This window comes from Crotalus tigris, unplaced genomic scaffold, assembly GCF_016545835.1.
Source record: "Crotalus tigris isolate CLP2741 ecotype Arizona unplaced genomic scaffold, ASM1654583v1 scf7180000019707.1183690, whole genome shotgun sequence".
Taxonomy (NCBI): Eukaryota; Metazoa; Chordata; class Lepidosauria; order Squamata; family Viperidae; genus Crotalus; species Crotalus tigris.
Window position 1 is genome coordinate 134782 of NW_024097673.1, and position 20436 is coordinate 155217.

General features: G+C 43.9%; 1 protein-coding gene across 1 annotated transcript in view; it reads left to right on the top strand.

Moving 5' to 3' along the window:
• RAMP3 (receptor activity modifying protein 3) overlaps positions 1-20436 on the top strand; it is a 191105-nt gene that overhangs the window by 44221 nt on the left and 126448 nt on the right. The window contains exons 3-4 of the mRNA XM_039364267.1: positions 9614-9643; positions 11417-11546. Of these exons, the coding sequence (XP_039220201.1) occupies positions 9614-9643; positions 11417-11546 (160 nt within the window). The remainder of the gene's footprint in view (positions 1-9613; positions 9644-11416; positions 11547-20436) is intronic.

The following is a 20436-nucleotide window of genomic DNA, read 5'->3' on the forward strand; positions in this document are numbered from 1 at the left end:
CTGGGGCAGCCATAGGCCTCAGGATTCTCCTCTCGTAGGGAGCTGAGAGTTCTCTTCATCAAGTCAATAGCTTTCTCTAGGATCCAGTCTGAGTACGATGCCCAGCTTTCTCCCTCTTCACTTGCGTGCAGGGATTTCTCCATCTCCTGCTTCCATTCTGGTTGCTTGGTCCCCCGTCTCAGGGTCACCTTTCTTGATTCCTTTCTCCACTCGCTTTTCTTTCCAACGCCCATTGACCAGCGTGGCTTGTGGTCCCGTGTCTCCATCACTTCTTCTCCTGAGGAATCTGACCTCTCGGATCCCAACATCTGGCAAGGTTCTAATTGGGTCAGCGGCTCTCTTTCCAGGGAGGTTTCCCCCTTTCTTGCTCCATTGTCTGACATGGTAATTTTTTGCAAAATCCCCCGGCAAGGGTCTCCCTTCCAGGTGGATTAATTTTGCAAGTCCTGTCTAATGTAAGGACCCACCCCACTTTGCATCTTAAGAAGACAGAACTCTTGGAATAATTCTTCCAACAGGAATCTTTTATTAAGAGAAAATGGTTGCAGGCATTCTAGACAGGACTTGGGGTCCAAGCTCTCCCACTCAACGTTTTAAGGGGTTTCCCAGTAGCCCCACCCAGTCCCCCCTACTTCCAGCAACAGTCTCAGGCATTACATTCCCACTCCTTTTCCTTACTGCCGGCTGGATGGAGACTTCAGAGAAAACTACATGAAAGATAATAGCCCCCTTTGTTATGATTAGGCCTTTTTGGTGCTATCCACATTCAATCCCTTTGAAGTTGTACCGAAGGAAGTGAGGGCCATAAAGCCCCTTTGTTCACCCCCTTCCCTTCCTTGTATGACAGAATCCAGAGAAGGCAGAAATGGGGTTTTCTATAATTGATAACTAGAGATGAAATATAATTGGATTCTGACAAAGGGTATGATTCATTGTCATTATTTTTCTGGTCTTCCTATCCATTGCTTTTAGTTCCGCTTGAGTCCAGTCCACTATTCCAGCTGGGTACCTAATGACTGGAATTGCCCAGGTGTTGATTGCCTTTATGGTATTTCCTCCATTGAGTTTGGACTTTAAGATCTTCTTCACTCTTTTGATGTATTCATCTCTAATCTTTTTCTTGACTTCAGTGTGCTTGATGTTGTCAGTTTGAAGGATACCCAAGTATTTGTAGTAATCTTCCTCATCCAGACTCTTAATGTTATTTTCGTGGGGCATCTTGATTCCTTCAGTTTTCACTACTTTTCCTTGTTTGATAGTAAGTGTGGCACATTTGTCCAAGCCAAACTTCATAACAATATCTTGGCTATATATATGGACAGTGTTGAGCAGTGATTCTATTTCAGATGATGTTTTTCCATACAGCTTCAGATCATCCATGTAAAGGAGATGGGATTGTCTGGCAGATGTTTTTGATGTTTGATAGCCATGTCCTAAGTTATTCAGTATTGTTGACAGAGGAAACAGTGCAATAACAAATAGTAATGGTGACAATGAATCTCCTTGAAATATTCCTCTCTTGATATTAACCTCTCCCAGTCTCTCACCATTGATCTGTAACTGTGTCTTCCATTGTGCCATCGATCTTTGCACAAATTTTCTAATGTTTCTACTGACTCCTGTTATTTCTAGGCACTTGATTATCCAGTCATGTGGCAGAGAGTCAAATGCCTTTTTGTAGTCAATCCATGCCACATTCAGGTTGGTCTTCCTTTTCTTGCAGTTTTCCAAGATCATTTTGTCTATTAGGAGTTGATCTTTTGTTCCTCTGCTATTGGGGCGGTTTCCTTTCTGCTCAGGTGGAAAGAGATTGTTTTCAACTAGATGCATTGTATTGCATCAGCTACCACACCAGTTAGTAATTTGAAAGTTGTTAGTAAGCAGGTAATTGGCCTGTAGTTGCCTGGTGTTGCCCCTTTTGCTGGATTTTTCATTATTAGGTAGGTTTTCCCAGTTGTTAGCCACTTTTCAATTTCTCTTCCTTGTAGTATATTGTTGAACTGCTTGGCAGTTAGTGGGTGTATAACAGTTAGAATTATTATTATTATTATTATTATTATTATTATTATTATTATTATTATTTCATTTTAATGCTGTATAATATTCAGTGTATTGTTCTTATTTTTACTCACTGATCACTTATATTTATTTTAGAAACTCTTTAGTACGAGGAAATGTTTTTGAAGATCCTACAGTATAATAAAGAGAATTCAAACATCAGGTTCATTTAGTTAATGGCAAAATCATAGATAACATTTATCTTCCCCTATAAAAATGAAAATAAAAATCTCTTCAAAATCTTTCCCTCCTTCCTCAAATTTGAAAATCTTGCTAGAGTGCCAAGTCCTTTTGCCTCTGCAGTCAATGTTATGTTCTATGCTTGAAGCCAAAGAAAATGACAGTCTATTATGGCAAAACATTTAAATCTCCATTTGCAGTATTTCTGGAAAAACAGTTATTATCTGTAGTTTTTCTCTCAAACAGACAATACGTCACATCTAGTTATAGTTGTAATACAATAGAAATAATAGCTGTTTTGTATTATTCCAGATATAGTAAGCTGTGGATATTTGATGCTTTGTATATTCTCATTCTAAATGTTCAGTGGCAATTGTATATTAAACAACTTTAGAGTAAATCAGACTATCAGGTTTGAAACAATTACTATCCAGTTAAACACTGCCAACTGTTTTCAGTAGAAATATTTCTTTATTGTTAGTTTCAATCAAAGCAGTTAAAAACATGCAGTGTTTTATACATATGTTAATATGCCCTGTCCATATATTTGGACTTAAAAATATTTTTAAATAAATAATAAGAAATGTATGATATTAATATATGATATTTATATAATTATAGCATGCAAATGTCAGTTTGGTATTAAATCCTGATGGTTTCAATACTTAATATGCTTTAATTGGCTGAATAGGTCTGTATGTATATTAAGTATTGAAACCATCAGAATTTAATATCAAACTGACATTTGCTCACATACACGCCAGGGGATAACAATGACTGGGGGCAGGGGAGCAACCTTGGAAGTTACGGATGCATTGACAAGCACGGTCCCTTTAAGAACAGCATGGCCGCTACTAATGAGTGGACCAATGACCCGTTCAAGGGTTAGAACGCAGAGGTGGCCATTTATATAAACTATCTCCCAGATCCGGCGTTTTTACACTCTATACACATAGTGGCTTTTTTTTGAAAAAAAAAAAAAAGGTGCCGAAACTCACACACTTCATACAACCCGCCTTGCCTACCCTACAAGGTTCCATCCAAAAAAAGGTGTGTGTGTGTGTGTGTGTGCGTGTGTGTGTATGTGTATAGATAGATGGATGGATAGATAGATATAGCGATAGATAGATAGATAGATAGATAGATAGATAGATAGATAGATAGATAGATAGAACATTTATGTTTATGATTTTATCCTGGTGATCACCTTATTTTATTTCACATTATATATATAATGTGAAATAAAATAAGGTGATCACCAGGATAAAATCATAAACACAAATGTTTAATCTACAAAACCAAGCTTTCATTGGCCACACTACCGACATCGTCAGGGTATAAAATGCTGTATCTGGGAGTCCGTTTTTTATGTGGCTGGTTAGTATATATATTAACCAAGTTAGAAAGAAAAGTGAACACCAGGATATAACAAACCAGACTGTTAATGTAAACAAGCCTGTGGTTAAAAATAGTCACTAAGCTTTCGTCGGCCAAACTGCCTGTCATGCCTCTGTCTGAGCTTGACTCTGAGGAAGACATGGAGTTCCCTGTTGAGGCCCAGGACAGGATGGCTGTGGCTTTGGAGGACTGTGGGGAGGAGCAGCTGAGGCAGGTCAGTGCCCTTCAGGTTTGGAACACGGAAGGCAGAGTTCAGGTGAGGAGCAAGGCCCCTACCCACCTGATCCTAGAGGAAGGAGAGCAGAGAGGAGGAGGGAACAATGGAGGCAGGCTCACTTGCTTGGGAGGGGAGCGTCCCGCCCCACTCCACAAGGCACACCTGGGGTGTAGGATTTAAGGAGACGTTGTGGGGTGAGGTGTTTGCCGAGAACAAATGTGAAATCTTGAACTAGTGTGCTCTTGTAACCTGGACATGTTGTATTCTGGACCAGTCTGCAGTTTGCAGTTCGCATTCACAGGCAAGTTGGGAGTTAAAAGGATTATATATTTGCTTGTTATCTGTCTTGCTTTAAGAAAAGTGTAAACTTCCTTGGCTGTTTTGTTTGAACTCGTGCCAGCATATGTGGGGGCTGTTGGGTGAACATTGGCAGTGATTAAAAAGACTATTGCTCTGGCCAGCTGATTGCTTTGCCTCGGTTCGGGGCCCTGGGTCATCACACTGCCGACGTCGTCAGAGTTGGAGTAAAAGGAAATCTGGGAGCCATCTCATATAACCACCTGCTTCTGTGCCCGGCTCCTTGAGTGCATCATCGGCCCCGTTGATTGTACTCATCCATATGGTGCTGAGTTGTTCCGCATCTGGCAACCTGTCCTTGGCCCCGCTGGTTGTTTTACGATCCTCAAGTGCTCTTCTGATGCATGTGCAAGTGCCTGGAGGGCGGCTGTCAATACATCCCTGCACCTAATCTCCCTCCCCTCCCATTCTGGAGGGATCTTGAGTGTTGTATCTCATGCTGCGATTCAGGCCCACTGTTGGGCTATTATCCGCCCCCACCCCCAAGGCTGTTGTCATCCCACCCCAGTCCTGCAAAGAGCAGCTGTTCTGGCATTTCTGCTCTCCATCTTCCCCCTCCCTCCCCCTCCTTCCAGATCACCTTTGCACGTCCATTCCTGGCTTATAGCTGCGGTGCTCCGTTGGTCCATCATCTCCTCCCATGAGAGTCGTGGCTACCTCACCTGTAGAGCTATCCCACCAATCGTGCAAAGAGCTGTCCCATTGTTTCGATCTCTGGTTTCTCTCCCCTTTAACCGGGTCGTCGTCCTCTCTAGAGATCGTACCTGTCTCATCAATCATTCTGCCACTCCAATCCTGCGAAGGACAGGCTGAGTGTCTTCTCAGTAGACCATAGCACTGTCTTTCCCACCCTCTGAGGGTCTGATAGGCTGCCAAAAGATCTATATGCTGGTTGATGGAATTTTCATCAGAGAGCCAGGCTTCTTTGAGTAAACGGCCACCCTTGACGGTCTCATGAGCTATAACCTCTGCATTGGCCAGATCGAACATGTGGCCAAAGCTGGACATGTAGGCCCACACTTGTGAGCATTGCTCTTGTCTTCTAATTGCCAGCTCATGTTCATGGACCCTAGTCCTCAGCCTTTTAGTTGTTTCCCCAATGTAATTGCTTGCACAGTCCTTGTAATTGATTCTGTAAACTACAGACGATCTTTGACTGTTGGGGATCAGCTCTTTGGGGTGCATGATCTTGGCTCTTAGGGTCTGCTTAGACCTATGGGCAATGCTCACATTGTAGGGGGCCAGCAGCCAGGCCGTGGCCTCAGAGACGCCATGGATGTAAGGGAGGGTTGTCCGTGTAGCCGGCGTTGCTGTCACATTGGAGTGTGAGTCTCTGTGAGTCTGGTGTAGTCTACTATACCATCTCACAAATCCCATGGGATAGCCATTGTGCATAAATATGTGGTGGAGGTGTTTTTTCTCCTCGACTTTGGCTCTGCCTGTGCTGCAATGGGAGTTGACCCGTTTGAATAATGTCTGGATACAGCTGATTTTATGTGCTACAGGGTGATTGCTTCTGTAGTGTAGCATTCTGTCCATATGGGTGGGTTTACAGTATATGGACGTGATTGAGATAGGTAGCGGCGCCAACTCTGGTCTGGGAAACGAGAACGGAGCGGGGCGGTGCTTCCTATCTCAGTCACACGGACAAACGGCCATGTAAACAGCACTAGATGGTGCCACCTCCGCCGGAGATGAGCAGGCTTGGGGAAACATATGGCTGGCTCGGCTGCCCAGGGACGGCCCAGAGAGCGATGCCCCTGCCGGCTGCCACCCTCGCTGGGACTGCCACCTGGACCGGCTCGGGGAGACGCGTGGCCGCTCGGCTGCCCAGGGAGCGATGCTGGTGCTGGCCACTGCCCACCTGGGACTGCTGCTCAAGGGCAGCAGAAGAAAGAAAGGGAGGAGAAGGGTGAGGAAGCCACCGCTGCTGCCCTAGCTGGGACTCTGCACTGCCTGGCCTTGCCCTCTGCCCATCCAATGTAGCTGCGGTGGGCTGCAGTGGAGGCTGGTATCACGCGGGCCGCTGGGCCTGGCCATGATGCTGCGGCTGACCAGCCCCTGCCAGCCCCTCTGCCGCCCCGGCTGCTCCTCCCAGACACCCCTATTGCCCCGGCACCCACCCGAGCCTCTCATTGGCAGCAGGAGGAAGAAGGGGAGGAGGACGGTGAGGAAGCCAATGCTGCCCCAGCCGGGACTCCACGCTGCCCGGCTTCGCCTTCCACCCATCTGATGTAGCCATAGTGGGGGCTGGTGCCATGTGGGCCGCTGGCACTGGCTGCAATGCTGTGGCTGTTCTTCTTGACCAGCCCCTGCCAGCCCCTCTGCTGGCCCGGCTGGCTTCCCTGGGTGCCCCTCTTGCCCTGGCGCCCACCTGAACTGCCTGGGGGACAGGAAAAAAGGGAAGAGGAGGGTGAGGGAGCCGCCCCAACCAGTACTCTGCACTGCCCGGCCTCACCCTCCGCCCATCTGATATAGCCGCGGTGGGCCACGGCAGGGGCTGGTGCTGTGTGGGCCGCTGGCTCTGGCCACAATGCTGCAGCTGCTCTGCCTTACTGGCCCCTGCCAGCCCCTCCACCGGCCCGGCTGCCCCCCCAGGTGCCCCTTTTGCCCTGGTGCCCGCCCGAGCCACCCATGGGGCAGCAGGAGGAAGAAGGGGAGGAGGAGGAGGGCAAGGAAGCCACTGGCGGCTTCGGGCCCTAGGAGGAGGCTCTCCTCTCCTACCATTGGTGCATCTCCCTCTTCCTTCCTGGCAGCTGGGACTCTGGCACACCTTCCCGGCCAGCGGAGCCAACCATCACGCTGGCTGGGGATCACAGGGGCTGCTCTCCCTTGGGCCGCTGGCTCACTCAGAGGAGCCTCCGGCTGGCTGTTCCCAGTGGGGATCCTGGGGCTTCCCTGTGTGGCTCCATGGCCACATGCGCCTCCGACGGGACCAGCTTCTCCCAGGGGGTGGGGCACCCGGGCCATGCTTCTCCCAGGAAGTGGGACATCTGGGCACAGGGCAATCAGGAGCTCTGCAATGGGGCAAGTTCACATGAGAGAGAGAAGGGAAACACAAGTGCCTCTCTGTCTCTCTCTCTCTGCAAATGGCGGAGGAGGCTCCAGAGCCGCAGGTGATGGCGCAAAGAGCCGCATGTGGCTCCGGAGCCACGGGTTGCCAACCCGCGGACCAGACCAACTTGGCTTCTTCTTCCACTCCCTGCAATACACTTATTTACATTTGCTTTCTAATTTTCATTTGACTTCATGTGAGCTAGACAAGGACAGCCAAAGGGCCAGATGTGGCCCAGGGGCTGTAAAATGCCCAGGTCTGCTACAGGTTTTTATATAGATCTAAAGATATTGGCTACTATTACTACTTAAAACAATAATATAGAAAAACTGAAATGATTTCAGTATTCTTTCCCAGAAGTCTGAATTTATCCCAACTCTAGGATTCTTCATTAAAAACTACAAAATATGGCAGATGTAAGAACACATACAAAGTAAGAACACATAAATTCTATTTTCTCAAGGGAAGAATTTTGCCTTATTTTTAAATGTGATAACGTTATCTACCTTTGGACAATGACTTTGTTTGTACCTTTCCTAAACACAAAATCCAAACAAGTACTACAGAAAAGCTAAACAAAATGGAACAAAATGGATTTTCTTTGAAAAATCCTGTAAGATGTAATTAATACCATCAGTGAAATTTTAGAACAATTAATCCAGTAGATTACTCCTGTCTATTTGCTATAAATATAAAATTTATCCCCAAAATGACATGTCATAAAAATTATTTATGTGTAGCAGAGGAAAATCATATCTAGGAAGGATTACATTGTAATGTGAAAAAACGAAATATGCATATATATGCTCTAGTTCAGGGGTATGGAAACCTGGCTCTTTTATGACTTGTGGACTTCAATACCCAGAATTCCTGAACCAACCATGCTAATTCAGGAATTCTGGAAGTTCACAAGTCATAAAAGAGACCAGGTTCCCTACTCCTGCTCTACTGATTTTTTTTTTATATTTTTCTTTGCTCTGTGTATATGTATCAGAAGAAACCAATGAGTCCTCCTTGTATTGGACAAACTTGATTTGAATGATGAAAATTCAGACAAGGAGAGGACTAGTCTGGAAAAGTCTGTTCTGAATGAAGACTCCAGAGATAATACTAGATGTAATTTTCAGAGACTGAAAGTGTTGTCATTGTTTCAGAGCAGAAGAAGTTAGGATTAGGCTTTGGGGTAATCTTAAAATAGAATTCAGAGTGCTATTGGTAGAAGAATTGGAATCCATATCCATAAAAATAGAGGGAAATTTCAACATTATCTTGTTTCTAATAATATATACTAGAGAAATATTAATATATCAATTAAATGATATTAAAGAGCAGTTCATCTAAGTTGGTATGAATTAATATCTTTATATATTAATATATAAATTAACTTCTTTCCATGCATTTCCTTATTTTTTAGATATTTGCCTAGTTATGAAGTTGCTTAATACAGCATTATTGGCCTTGTGTGACAATAGTGCTCTTTTGATTAGCAAAGGCTTTTGTTTGTTTTTTCCTCAAACTTGCTGTCATTTTCCATTTCAAGCTTATCTGCTTGAAATGGAAAATGACAGTTTCAGTTTACAAGTTGTCTAGAATTTGAGCACTAAATCCGTACTTAGAAAAATTGTTACCTTATAATTTCAAAATCCTAATGAATACAGTTACATTTTGGCCGATTATCTACTTAATGTGGTTTTGCTGTCTTAACTATTTTGTCGTCTTCCATTATGTTTTGAAGAATGTCATTTAATGCAGTAAGAAAATGGCATAAAATATTGTTTAACCTGATATGTGTTTCCTTTGTATTTAATAAATATGAAGATTTTTCCTATGAATGATAAATGTAAACCATGTGATAGTAAAGGTTTGAAGGAAGCTTGATAAATTGTGCTGGTTTCCAAAAGTGTCAAGGGACTTTTGACAGCTCTGACTCAAAAGGCTGTCATGGATCTCAATCACAGTTCCATCCACCCTCTAATGCAGACATGTCAAACTCGCAACATCGCATGACGTATCAGAGATTTTTCCCCATTGCTGGCATACCCATTAAGTTCATGGAACAAGAATCTCTTATCTCTATAGAGGGCATTCTTTATTATTTCTGGTTGATATTAATTTCATTTTTATTAGGTTATTTGGCATTGGGCTAGATATCATATTCTTCCAAGCCACTTCACCGGTTTGATATTGTAGATATTTTGTGGATTGGAACCAGTTGGTTGCACATAATTCTCCTTAAAATCTATGTGGTTTAGATTTAAGATGATATTCATTATTATTAGTTTAATGTATTTTACAGTAATATTTTAGAATAATAGCACTCTAATAGATACTTCCTTTATTTTTTCCAGCTAATAGCCTAATAACAATTGAATTAGCAGGTAAGAACTTCATATTTTCTATCTGTATTACTCCTTTTCATTATATCTCTTTTAAAAAGGCAGTTCTTAAAAGATTGATTTCTGATACCTTTATTCAAAATATATATCTTACACACAATTATAATGAAATATAGAAAACATGATGCTTCTGGGAATGAAATTTCAATATCTACAAGGACTGCCTCATATGTGACTGTTTGGAGAAAGCACGATTCTGAGAAAAATCAATACAATTTTACAAGTTGGCGTATGTTTTATTTTTCTTTGAATATTTAACTTAAGAAATTGATACTGTATTTCTGTAAGGAAAATATATCCAGCAGCAATATTTTAAATGAATGGTCCATTTTCTTCACGCAGATCTTATATTTCTTTGACTGAGGTGTGTGTAAATAAATAAATAAATACATACATACATACATACATACATACATACATACATACATACATACATACATACAATAAGAGTCTGAAGTGATAGAAGTAGCCTTGTGGAAGATCTATCTCAAACTGGCCAAGCGGCTGCTTTTGTTATAGACATGAAGCGAATATCTCTCAGCAAATCCCATCTCAGGTCCTGGCATCTGCTATTAATTCTTATTAGAAAATAGAAAGCTGCTATAGCAAAAAAAAAAAAGGGGGGGGGGAAGGAGCATTGGATACTATCTATCAAAATCCAGCCCCCTTTCTTGATTAATCATTCATACCTTAGGTCCCATCAGTACACAGATGAAGTTATAATTTTCTACAGTTTCCATTTACTTTTTTATTTCTTGTTACAAAAGTAGATAGAGTCTAGTTGATACAGCTTGAGTGAGAAAAAATAAGCAGGGTCAAACCTGGTTAGTACATTCCTTGGCTGTACACTATGGCCTGTAGAATAGACTGGGTAGTTGAAAAAAAAATCTCAAAGGAAAATAAACTATTTCTCCATGTAGTCACTCAAAACGGTGTTCAGCCTGACAGAAACTTTGTTTTATTTGTTATTTAATACCCATTGATCCTATATGGAAAATCTAAATTTATTTGGATCAATCAAGCTTTGGTATAATATTGAGTATAATAAAAACTGATGGTTTTGTGAAGAAACCAAATGATACATAAGTATACTCCTAGGGTAATGAACTGACTTTAGTGATGCTATTAAGTAGTAAAATAATATTAACATTAAAACAATATTGAAATAATTAAAAGTAAATATAATATGTTTTTAGGTCAACATATGACCTCAATGGGGAATGGAATGGAAAATTTATTATTAAACAGTGTGGTTGTTGATGAGATCTTTGGTGATTGCACCCTGTTTTACAATCTTTTTTTTTTTTTTTTGCTGTGGTCATTAACAAATCACCCATGGTTGTTAAGCAAGGCATAACATGACTACAATTTGTGACTTCCTTCTAGCTTCCCCATTGTCTTTAATTTTTGGAAGCCTGCCTGAAGGTCACAAATAGTAATCACTTGCCTGCGGAATGCTATAATGGTTGGAAATCCAGGCTGGCTGCCAACACTCAGATTGCTACTTTGAACAATAGTTAAACAAATGATCAATAAGCAATGATTACCTGTAAAAATTTTAGGGCTTCACAATATCTAGTTAATGACACGTATAAAATCTAACATAATTAAGTAGTCTATTTTGATTGATAAGCTAACCTTTATTGTCATTTTTTTGTCATTTTTGGAACACTTTCTCTTGATGAATATTTTTAAAAATCTTCATGCTTTTCCAAAGTGGAAACCTGACTTGATCAGAACTTTACTGTTTCCTAGGTGCACAACAGCAAATCATCTGCAATGAATCTCTCATGCTACAGAACTTGCCAGTGTGTGGAAAATCCTTTGAAGAGATGATGCACAAAGTGGACTCTACAAAATGGTGCAATCTGACAGAATTTATACTGTAAGCTTCTGACTGAATTTATATAGTAAGCTTTATAATTTGAAGTGGAAAAATTACTCACTATTAAAAATGAGTATTATACAGCATTAATTGCACAATTAGCATAAGCTATTAGAATGTGTGGAATTTCTGGATGCAATAGCAATAGCATTTAGACTTATATAAGTGCAGTTTACAGAGTCAGCATATTTCCACCAACAATTTGGGTCCTCATTTTACTGACCTTGGAAGGATGGAAGGCTGAGTCAATCTTGAGCTGGTTAGGATCAAACTCTAGGCTATGGGCAGAGTTAGCCTGCAATATTGCATTCTAATCTCTGTACTACCATGGTTCTATCTACCACATATCTGCTCAGAGATAAGCTCCTTTGATTGTAGCTGTAGGAACTATTGTAGGAACTATAGCACTAATTCTGGCATATCTGCTCAACAGTTTTCTACTCAGCTATTCACCTTTTCCTGGCTTACAGCAAAACCATTCGATATTATAATTTGGGTTTTGGTTAAACTAAACAAGAAATGGTATCTGTTAATACCTTAAGAAACAGTAGCAAATATCAAAATTTTCAGAATAAAGAATACCATTGCATATAGGATCTGATTTACCAAAGTTTATCCTGACTTCAGCTATAATCAGAACATCTTATCTCTGAATAGACATGCAGGAAATCAGAGTTCTCCAATCTTTCCAGCTTTGCAGACTGGCGGGGAAGGGGTATGATTCCATGCAAACAGTGGACAAGAGTGTATGTGTGCAGCTCCATTGAGGTGAGAGGGGTGATGCCCAACTGCCGCTCACACAAATGGAGCACACGTGCGTGCACACGTGTGCTGCTAGTGCAAGTGGGGATGCGCATGTGCACATCCGCACCTACTGCTTCCATGACCTGGTTCTGAATGGCTCACGGCCTGGTAGTGGGCTATGGCCCAAGGGTTGGGGACTCCTATGGTAGATAGAAGCATTTGAGGCCTGAAACTTTTTCTCCCTCATATGCTTATGCACCAAGGAGTAGGACATAGGTTTTTTGTGCTACTTATAAGAAACAGATCCAAAACCTTTAATGGCAATAGTGATCAAGAAGAGCTTCATTAGGTTTCTAGAGATCCTTGATGGATTGATTATAAGTAGGAAGCAAAAAGATTCCAACTGAGCAATTTTTGGTACTGATAAGAATTGGAAAAATGAGCTTGAACACTAAGCACAATAAAAGGGGCTGTAAAGCAAAATATGTGCTACTGTCTCAGCAGCAGTCTATTAAAAGAATATTATTAAATCAATGTCAGGGTAGGGAATAAGTCTTACATTATGTATGCCAGAAGATGGTTTATAAAGGTTCTTGAAATAGTAATGGGAAATTTAATTTATTATCCTATATATTCAAATCAAGGATTCTGTTTAATTTCTTGCAGAGTTCTATGAAAGTTGAGTAGTATTTGAAAACAGATTGAGGTCACAGAAAAAGATTTTTTTTCCCAAGAGGAAATGAATTTATAGATTAAAGTGAGCTGAGTCAGTGACTTTCCTCCAAGTTTTCTCTCAACAATAATTTAGATAGCAAATTATGAATTGAGTACAAAGAGGTTCTAGCCAAAGTTGCAATCAAGAAAGTCCATTCAGGATAGAGTAGGGAACTCTAAATAAAATTCTACTGATATTGTTTGAATTGCTTCTATGTATGATAAATACAGAGCAAGAATAAGCATAAAGTTGACACCAAAGAATAGTAGGCACATTTGCATTAAATGTTCAAAGGTAGTAAAGATCAAACTGCAGCTGATAAATCTGATGTACTGGCAGACTTTGGAAGCCAAGCTGCATGATATACCCAGGGAGCAGAAGACTGAAAGAAATTCATTATGCATTTAAACCCCTTTACTTATTTGATTGGGAAGTTGTTAATTTTCCTCTTGTACTGGTAGTATCTTTTCATGAAAACTAAGGAAAAGAAGAAGTATGAATAAATCTTAATGAAGATCTATCTATCTATCTATCTATCTATCTATCTATCTATCTATCTATCTATCTATCTATCTGTCTATCCATCCATCCATCCATCCATCCATCTACCCACTCACCTACCTACCTACCTACCTATTTATACATTTTATTACCATTGGATAACTCTGAGGGACTTACAGTTACATAGAAGGTAAAACATAAAAAGTTAAGAACAAACTTTAAAACCAAAGACACATGGGGAGGGAGGGGTAGAGTGGATTGGAGGTGGAATCTGGTATTACTCAATCAACTACCTCCATTGCACTGTTCCCCCACTTGGCCCCCAAGCTGACTGGCAAAGCCACATCTTGAGGCCATTACAAAAAGATGGGAGGATTGGAGTCAACCTCACATCAGGGGGCAAGATGTTCCAGAGGACAGGAGCAACAGCAGACAAGGCCCTCCTTCTGGACCCCAACAGCCAGAATAATGGGGCTAATGAAACCCACAGCATGCCTCCTCTGATGGCTAGAGTGGTATGGGCCAATCCCAGTGGGATGAGACAGTCCCTCAAGTAACCTGGACCCATGCCATGAAGGGCTTTAAAGGTGACCCCCAACATCTTGAATTGCACTCGGAAGCAGACTGCTAACCAATGCAGCTCATGGAGCAGAGGTGTTACAGGGGCCATTCTTGGGGGTCCAAAACTACTCATGTTGCTGCACTCTGCACCAGCTGTAGCTTCTGAATGCTCTAAAAGGGTAGCCTCATATAGAGCACATTACAGTAGTCCAGCCATGAGATGATTAGGGACTGAACAACTGAGTGCAGAGAATCCTGGTCCAGTAAAGGCTGCAACTGGAGCACAACACAAAGTTATGCAAAGGCTCTCCTAACTTCTGCCTGTTCTGGGGCAGTGCCACCCATCCAGAGACAAAGATGACAAAGTCCCAGATCCCAGAGCCCCACATATTCAAAGCCATTTGGTCTTACCAGAGTACAGTCAAAGCCTCTTGTCCCCCATCCAGGCCTTCACAACCTCCAAATGCTGTGAAAGGATGGCCACAGTATCACTTGGGTTACCAAGACTGGAACTATAGAGTTGGGTGTCATCAGCATACAATATATACCTCAATCCATGGTGATGGATGATCTCACCCAGTGGTTTCATATAGATGTTGAAAAGGAGTAGAGAAAGCACTGAGCTCTGTGGTACATCACAAAATAGAGACTTCTTACTCCCTATCAATACCATTTGGGACCTGCCACAGAGAAGGGAGCCAAATCAGTGCAGAACTGTGCCACCCATCCTCCTCCCCTACAGCCAGCCCAAAAGGATACCATGGTTAATGGTATCGAAAGCATCCGAGAGATCAAGGAGAGTGAGGATGGTTGCACTATCCTCAACTTGCTCTTGCCAGAGATCATCAATAAGTGTAACCAATGCCATTTCCATCCTATAACCAGGCCTGAATCCTGACTGAAAGGGGTCCTGATAATCTGTTTTATCCAGGACCCTCTGCAGCTGCCAGGCCACAAGCTTTTCCACAACCTTCTGTAATAATGGAAGGTTGGAAACTGGACTAAAATTGTCCAGGCAGGTGGGATCCAGGATAAGGAGGGGGCAACCAGAGCTTGCTTAAAAGCATCTGGAAATGTCCCTTCTTCTAGTGAGTATTAATCACTGTCTGGACCCACCTTAGTCATTATCCTGGAGGCTTTCACCATCCAGGAGGGACAAGGATCTAACAGACAGGTAGTGGCACTGACAGCATCAAGGGCTCTGTCCACTTCATCAGGGCCAACCAAATAAGATAAGATAAGATAAGATAACCTTTATTGTCATTTCTATACATTTTTATACTAAAAATGAAATTTAGTTGCCCACTCTCAAAGTGAAACACATACATGATGCACACCTAAACATACTATGAATAACATATGTATAGACCTACATCCCTACATATACGTAGCAAATAAATATTAAATATTGTCCATCTTGAATATATAATGGAAGGAGGAAGCTTGAGAGAAATAACAGGGCAAGACCTCTCCCTGTTTCACACAGATTATCTCCATGCATAGGGTCCAACTGGAAACAAATCCAAACAACTTTATCCATCAGCTACTGAACAAACTCCTCTGCCCAGCCCTGCAAAAAATTGCTCAAGTCCTCCTGACCTAGGAGGGAATGGGCAACCCAAAGCAGGGCCTCTGGGCAGCACCCTAAGGACACAATAAGAGCAGAAAAGGGACGTTGTCTTACCTGAATGCCTTTTCTCAGCATGATGATATAGAATCCACCGGTGGGTAATCTCAGCCTTCCTGCTCAGATGAGACTAAATTAGAACTTTAGCCATGCCTTTCTCTGGGTGTGTCTTCCAATTATTGACAAGGCGAAGCATCCGTGATGAAGTCCAACGCAATGGCTCCAATTACTATGACACCTGCCTAGATGGCCATGAAGGGAGGGTGTGGATTCTACATCATCATGCTGAGAAAAGGCGTTCAGGTAAGACAACGCCCCTTCTCCAGCATGATGAATGTAGAATCCACCGGTGGGACATACCAAAGTCGCTCATGTCCCTACGGGTGGAAAAGAGTCTAGGCTTGTGTCCCCTGAGAAGAAACTACTTGTTGTAGAACCCTCCTACCAAATGATGCATCTGCTGCTGCAAACCTATCAATCTTGTAATGTCTTACAAATGAGGAAGGGAAAGACCAAGTAGCTGCCCTACAGATCTCCTCAACAGATGCCTGGATAGACCAGGCTGCTGACGCAGCCACACTGCGCGTAGAATGAGCAGTGATGTGTGTAGGAACTGAGAGAGACTGTGAGAGATAGGCTCGAGCAATGCATGCTCTGATCCATCTACCAATGGTCGAACAGAAGACCTTCTGACCCATGGAAGAGGGCTGGAAAGACACGAACAAGGCCTCCAACTTATAAAAGGCCGAGGTCCGCTTAACATAATGGTACAGAGCCCTGCGCACATCTAATTTATGCCACTGTCTCTCCAAACGATGTGACGGGTTAGGACAAAAGTCTGGAAGAACCAGCTCCTTGGACCTATGGAACCAGGTATTGACTTTTGGGATAAAAGAAGGGTTCAATCAAAGGACTACCCTATCCTCGAAAAAGGTACACAAGTCGCTCCTGACTGAGAGCACGGCCAATTCTGAAATCCGTTTAGCCGATGTGATAGCTACTAAGAAGGTAACTTTTAGAGAAAGAAAATGAAGTGAACAAGACCTAATGGGCTCAAACAGTGGAGAAGTCAGAGCTTGCAGCACTCTAGGTAAGTCCCACGAGGCATAACGATGCACCGCAGGTGGTCTAGCGTTAACCGCCCCTTTTAAAAAGGCACTAACTGCCGGGTGCTGTGATAATGGAACCAGGTTGTCACAGGTAAGGACCGTTGATAAGGCCGCAACCTCTCTGTGGATGGTGCTAGGTGATAATCCCTTATTCATATCATAATCCCTTATTCATACCATATCTTCCGAAAGATACTCCAAGATGTTAGGAATGGTGACCGACAACAGTCTGAGATGCTGCTTAGTGCACCACGTGCAAAAGTGCTTCCACGTGGCGTCATAAATTCTATTAGTTAAGGGGCGCCTTGAGGCTTGGATCATTGAGATCACCCTGGACGAATAGGATTGCCTAGCTAAACTCTCCCGCTCAAGTGCCAGACGGCCAACTGGAGCCACTGTGGATCTGGATGTCGAAGATTCCCTTGACTGAGAGCAACTCGGTCCAGGGGAATCCTCCACAGTGGTGAGAGTGACAAATCCACAAGGTTGGCAAACCACGGATGCCTTGGCCAATGTGGAGCAACTAAGATTATCTCTGCTTGTTCCTGAATCAGTTTGCGGATGGTTGCCTGTATCAACGGAAGGGGAGGGAAAGCATAAAGTAGTCCCCTTGGCCACCCGCAGCGGAGAGCGTCTGTTCCCTCTGCCCCCCATGATGGAAACCTGGTAAAGAACCTGGGGAGTTGGGAGTTTATCAGGGAGGCAAAGAGATCTAATTGTGGATGATCAAATCTGACCAAGATTTCCCTGAACAGTGCTGGGTCCAGATCCTACTCCGAGTGGTCGACCGTGACCCTGCTCAGGGAATCTGCTTGTCGATTTGCCTCCCCCGATATGTGTTCCACTCTGATGGATCCCAGATTGGATTCTGCCCACAGACCCAGATCCAGGGCCTCCAGCATGAGAGACCATGACCGGGTCCCTCCCTGCTATTTGACGTGAGCCTTGGCTGCCACGTCTGTCAGAATCAGGATGTGTTGTCCCGCCACTAGGGAGTATCGCCCTCCATCCCCCCGAGGCTTTGGGTACCACGAACAGAATGGAGTAAAATCCCTCTCCTCTCTGTTCTAGAGGCACCGGTTCTATGGCCCTTATTTCTATCAAATGGGAGATGGCCGTGGCTACCAATTTTGACTTGTTTGTGTTTCTTGAGACGGGGCACCGTATAAAATGGTCTGGAGGATTGGAGAAGAACTCTAGGGCGAGACCGTGTCTTATGGTCTCTCTCACCCAAGAGTCGGTGGTGGTAACCTCCCAAATGTCGCTGACCAGTGACAAGCGACCGCCTATGGGAGAGCTCTCTTTGGCGTCACTTGGTCCGTCTGTAAGGACGGCCCCCAGAGCCTCGGAAGGGGCATTTGGACTGGTATTGGCCCTTGGCTCCAGTGTTCTGGCAGTCCTGCTGGTGATCCTGTCTGGAGGGAAAGGATCGAGAGCCTCTGGGCCATTCCCAGGACTGCCCAGCCCGAAAGGGCTGCCTCCACTCCCAGGTACCACTCGTACAAAAAGGCTGTCTACGAAGTCCTGTTGAGGCCGTCTATCCGACTTCTTGGAGGGGTGTGCCAGAATCTTGTGCTTTTCTTTGCCCTCTATGAGGTATGGTTCAAGGACCGGACCGAATAAATGCATACCACTGTACGTGTTTGTCGACAAACGCCACTTAGATTTCAAGTTGGTCCACCACTGTTTTAGCCACAGCAGCCTGCGAGACGCAACTGTGGCTGCAATAGATCTGGCGGAGTACCTGGCATAGTGAAGAGATGCATCTGCCATATATTCAGACGCTGCCACTAACTTTCCCAGTGTCTGGTGTGTGCGCACCTGGTCAGGAGGGATGAGCGCCTGGAGTTCGCAGAGCTCCATGATGGATGCCCTTGCGAAAAAAGACAATGAAGTCGCCACCTTAATTGCCCATGCCGAAGCCTGGTGAGCTCGACGGAGGGAGAACTCGAACCTCTTGTCCTCCGCCTTCAGGGCCTCAGCCATATCCCCTGGAATTGTGGATGTGGAAAATAATGAAGTTAGTGGAGTGTCCACAGTAGGCATTTCCAAAAGGGAAGAAAATGAAGAGGAAACATTGAAAAGTTTCTTTTCTGTGTTATTGGGAGAAGGTAAGGTGGCCAGAGAAGACCACTGTTTCTCCACTGTAGTGCGAAAGACATTTGGACAAGGAATTTGTTTCTCCTACACTACTTGCTCTGAAAACAAGGGATTAGATTCTTGAGTAGTGGAGGTGGAAGGTTTAGCTTCCTGTTCTGAAGTGAGGTTGGCCATAATACAGGCCTTCATGAGTAGTGACCTGAAAAGGGAAGGATCAAATAGACCAGAAGTTGGTGCTTGTTCCGGTGCCGGCTCCTCATCCTCTGACATGGGCATGTTGGCTACCTCAAGGTCCACAGACCCCTCCTCGCCTAATTGAGAGGATGTCTCGGAGATGCCAGAGCGAGGAACCGGAGCATGTCCCGTTTGAGAAAGAGGCATGGATGGAGGAGGTGGTATTTGCGAGGGTCCTTGACCCATAGAGGAGGCCATAAGTTGTGTAAATGCATGGTGCATAAATGCCTGGAACTGATCTGACCATATATCCTGTTGGTCTATAAAACGAACACCAGCTGCAGTGGGAGTATATGTGGCTTCAGGACCCTGTTGTGTTGTGTAAGAGGAGGAGCGAGGGGGACCAACCTGTTCAGTTTCCCCCTGAGGAGACCATGCCCTAGGGGCATCATGGGAAGGCACATATGGAGGCTCAAATGGGGAATGGTCCAGTGGAACAGGGGGAACAACTTCTGCTTCACTGGACATGAGCCTTTGAACTTTGGAGAATTCCCTCTCCAGCGCCTGATGTCTCCTCGAGGCCTCTCGCTCAGCTGCTTTGAAGGGCTCTTTAGATGATGAGGTCTTTGTCTTGGCCTTTTTCTCCCCCCCTGCTTCCAAATCAGATGATCTGCGCTTTCCTTGTGCGGGGGGAATATCAGAGCCTTGCGATGCCTGGGGCGACAGCCCCTTTTGATTGGCCTTGATAATGTACAGAATTGCCCTGAAAAGCATTGAAATATGTCTCCCTGCTAGGAGCCTGTCACAGCAGGCTAAGGTGAAAAATAAGGCAGGCCCAGTTGTACTCTTGAGGAACATGAGGTCCCTACAAAATGGCGTCCGCACCTGAAAAGGCATTCAAAATGGCCGTGCCTGTTCAAGCTATCCTAAAATGGCATCCGCGTCAAACAAGGGCAAAAAGAAAGGCTATTTGGGCCCCCTGGAAAAGAAGGGCTCTAAGGGATCCCAAAATTTAGTCTAAGGCCTCTCCTTCCCCGTTCGTCAGAACACTTGCAGTTGAGTTGCGCAGCCTCCGCTGCAATCCCAAAAGCCGCTTGCTTCAAATGGAACCTTGTGGCGCTGAAACGATCCGGGAGAGGCCGTCCAGCCTGCCTGAGCTCCGAGGGATTCCCAGGAACCACAAGCCAGCTATTCTGCTGATCCAGCGCTCCCACTAATTAGCTGGACTGGAGCTAAAAACCGCTTCAGAGCGGCCTAGTTTCGGCTCCTCAGGAGCTTGCCAGGCTCGTTGAAGTCTAAAAGGCCTGGGCAGCAATCCAATGAATTTTGCCAATTTGAATCCAAAATTTAAGAAAGGAA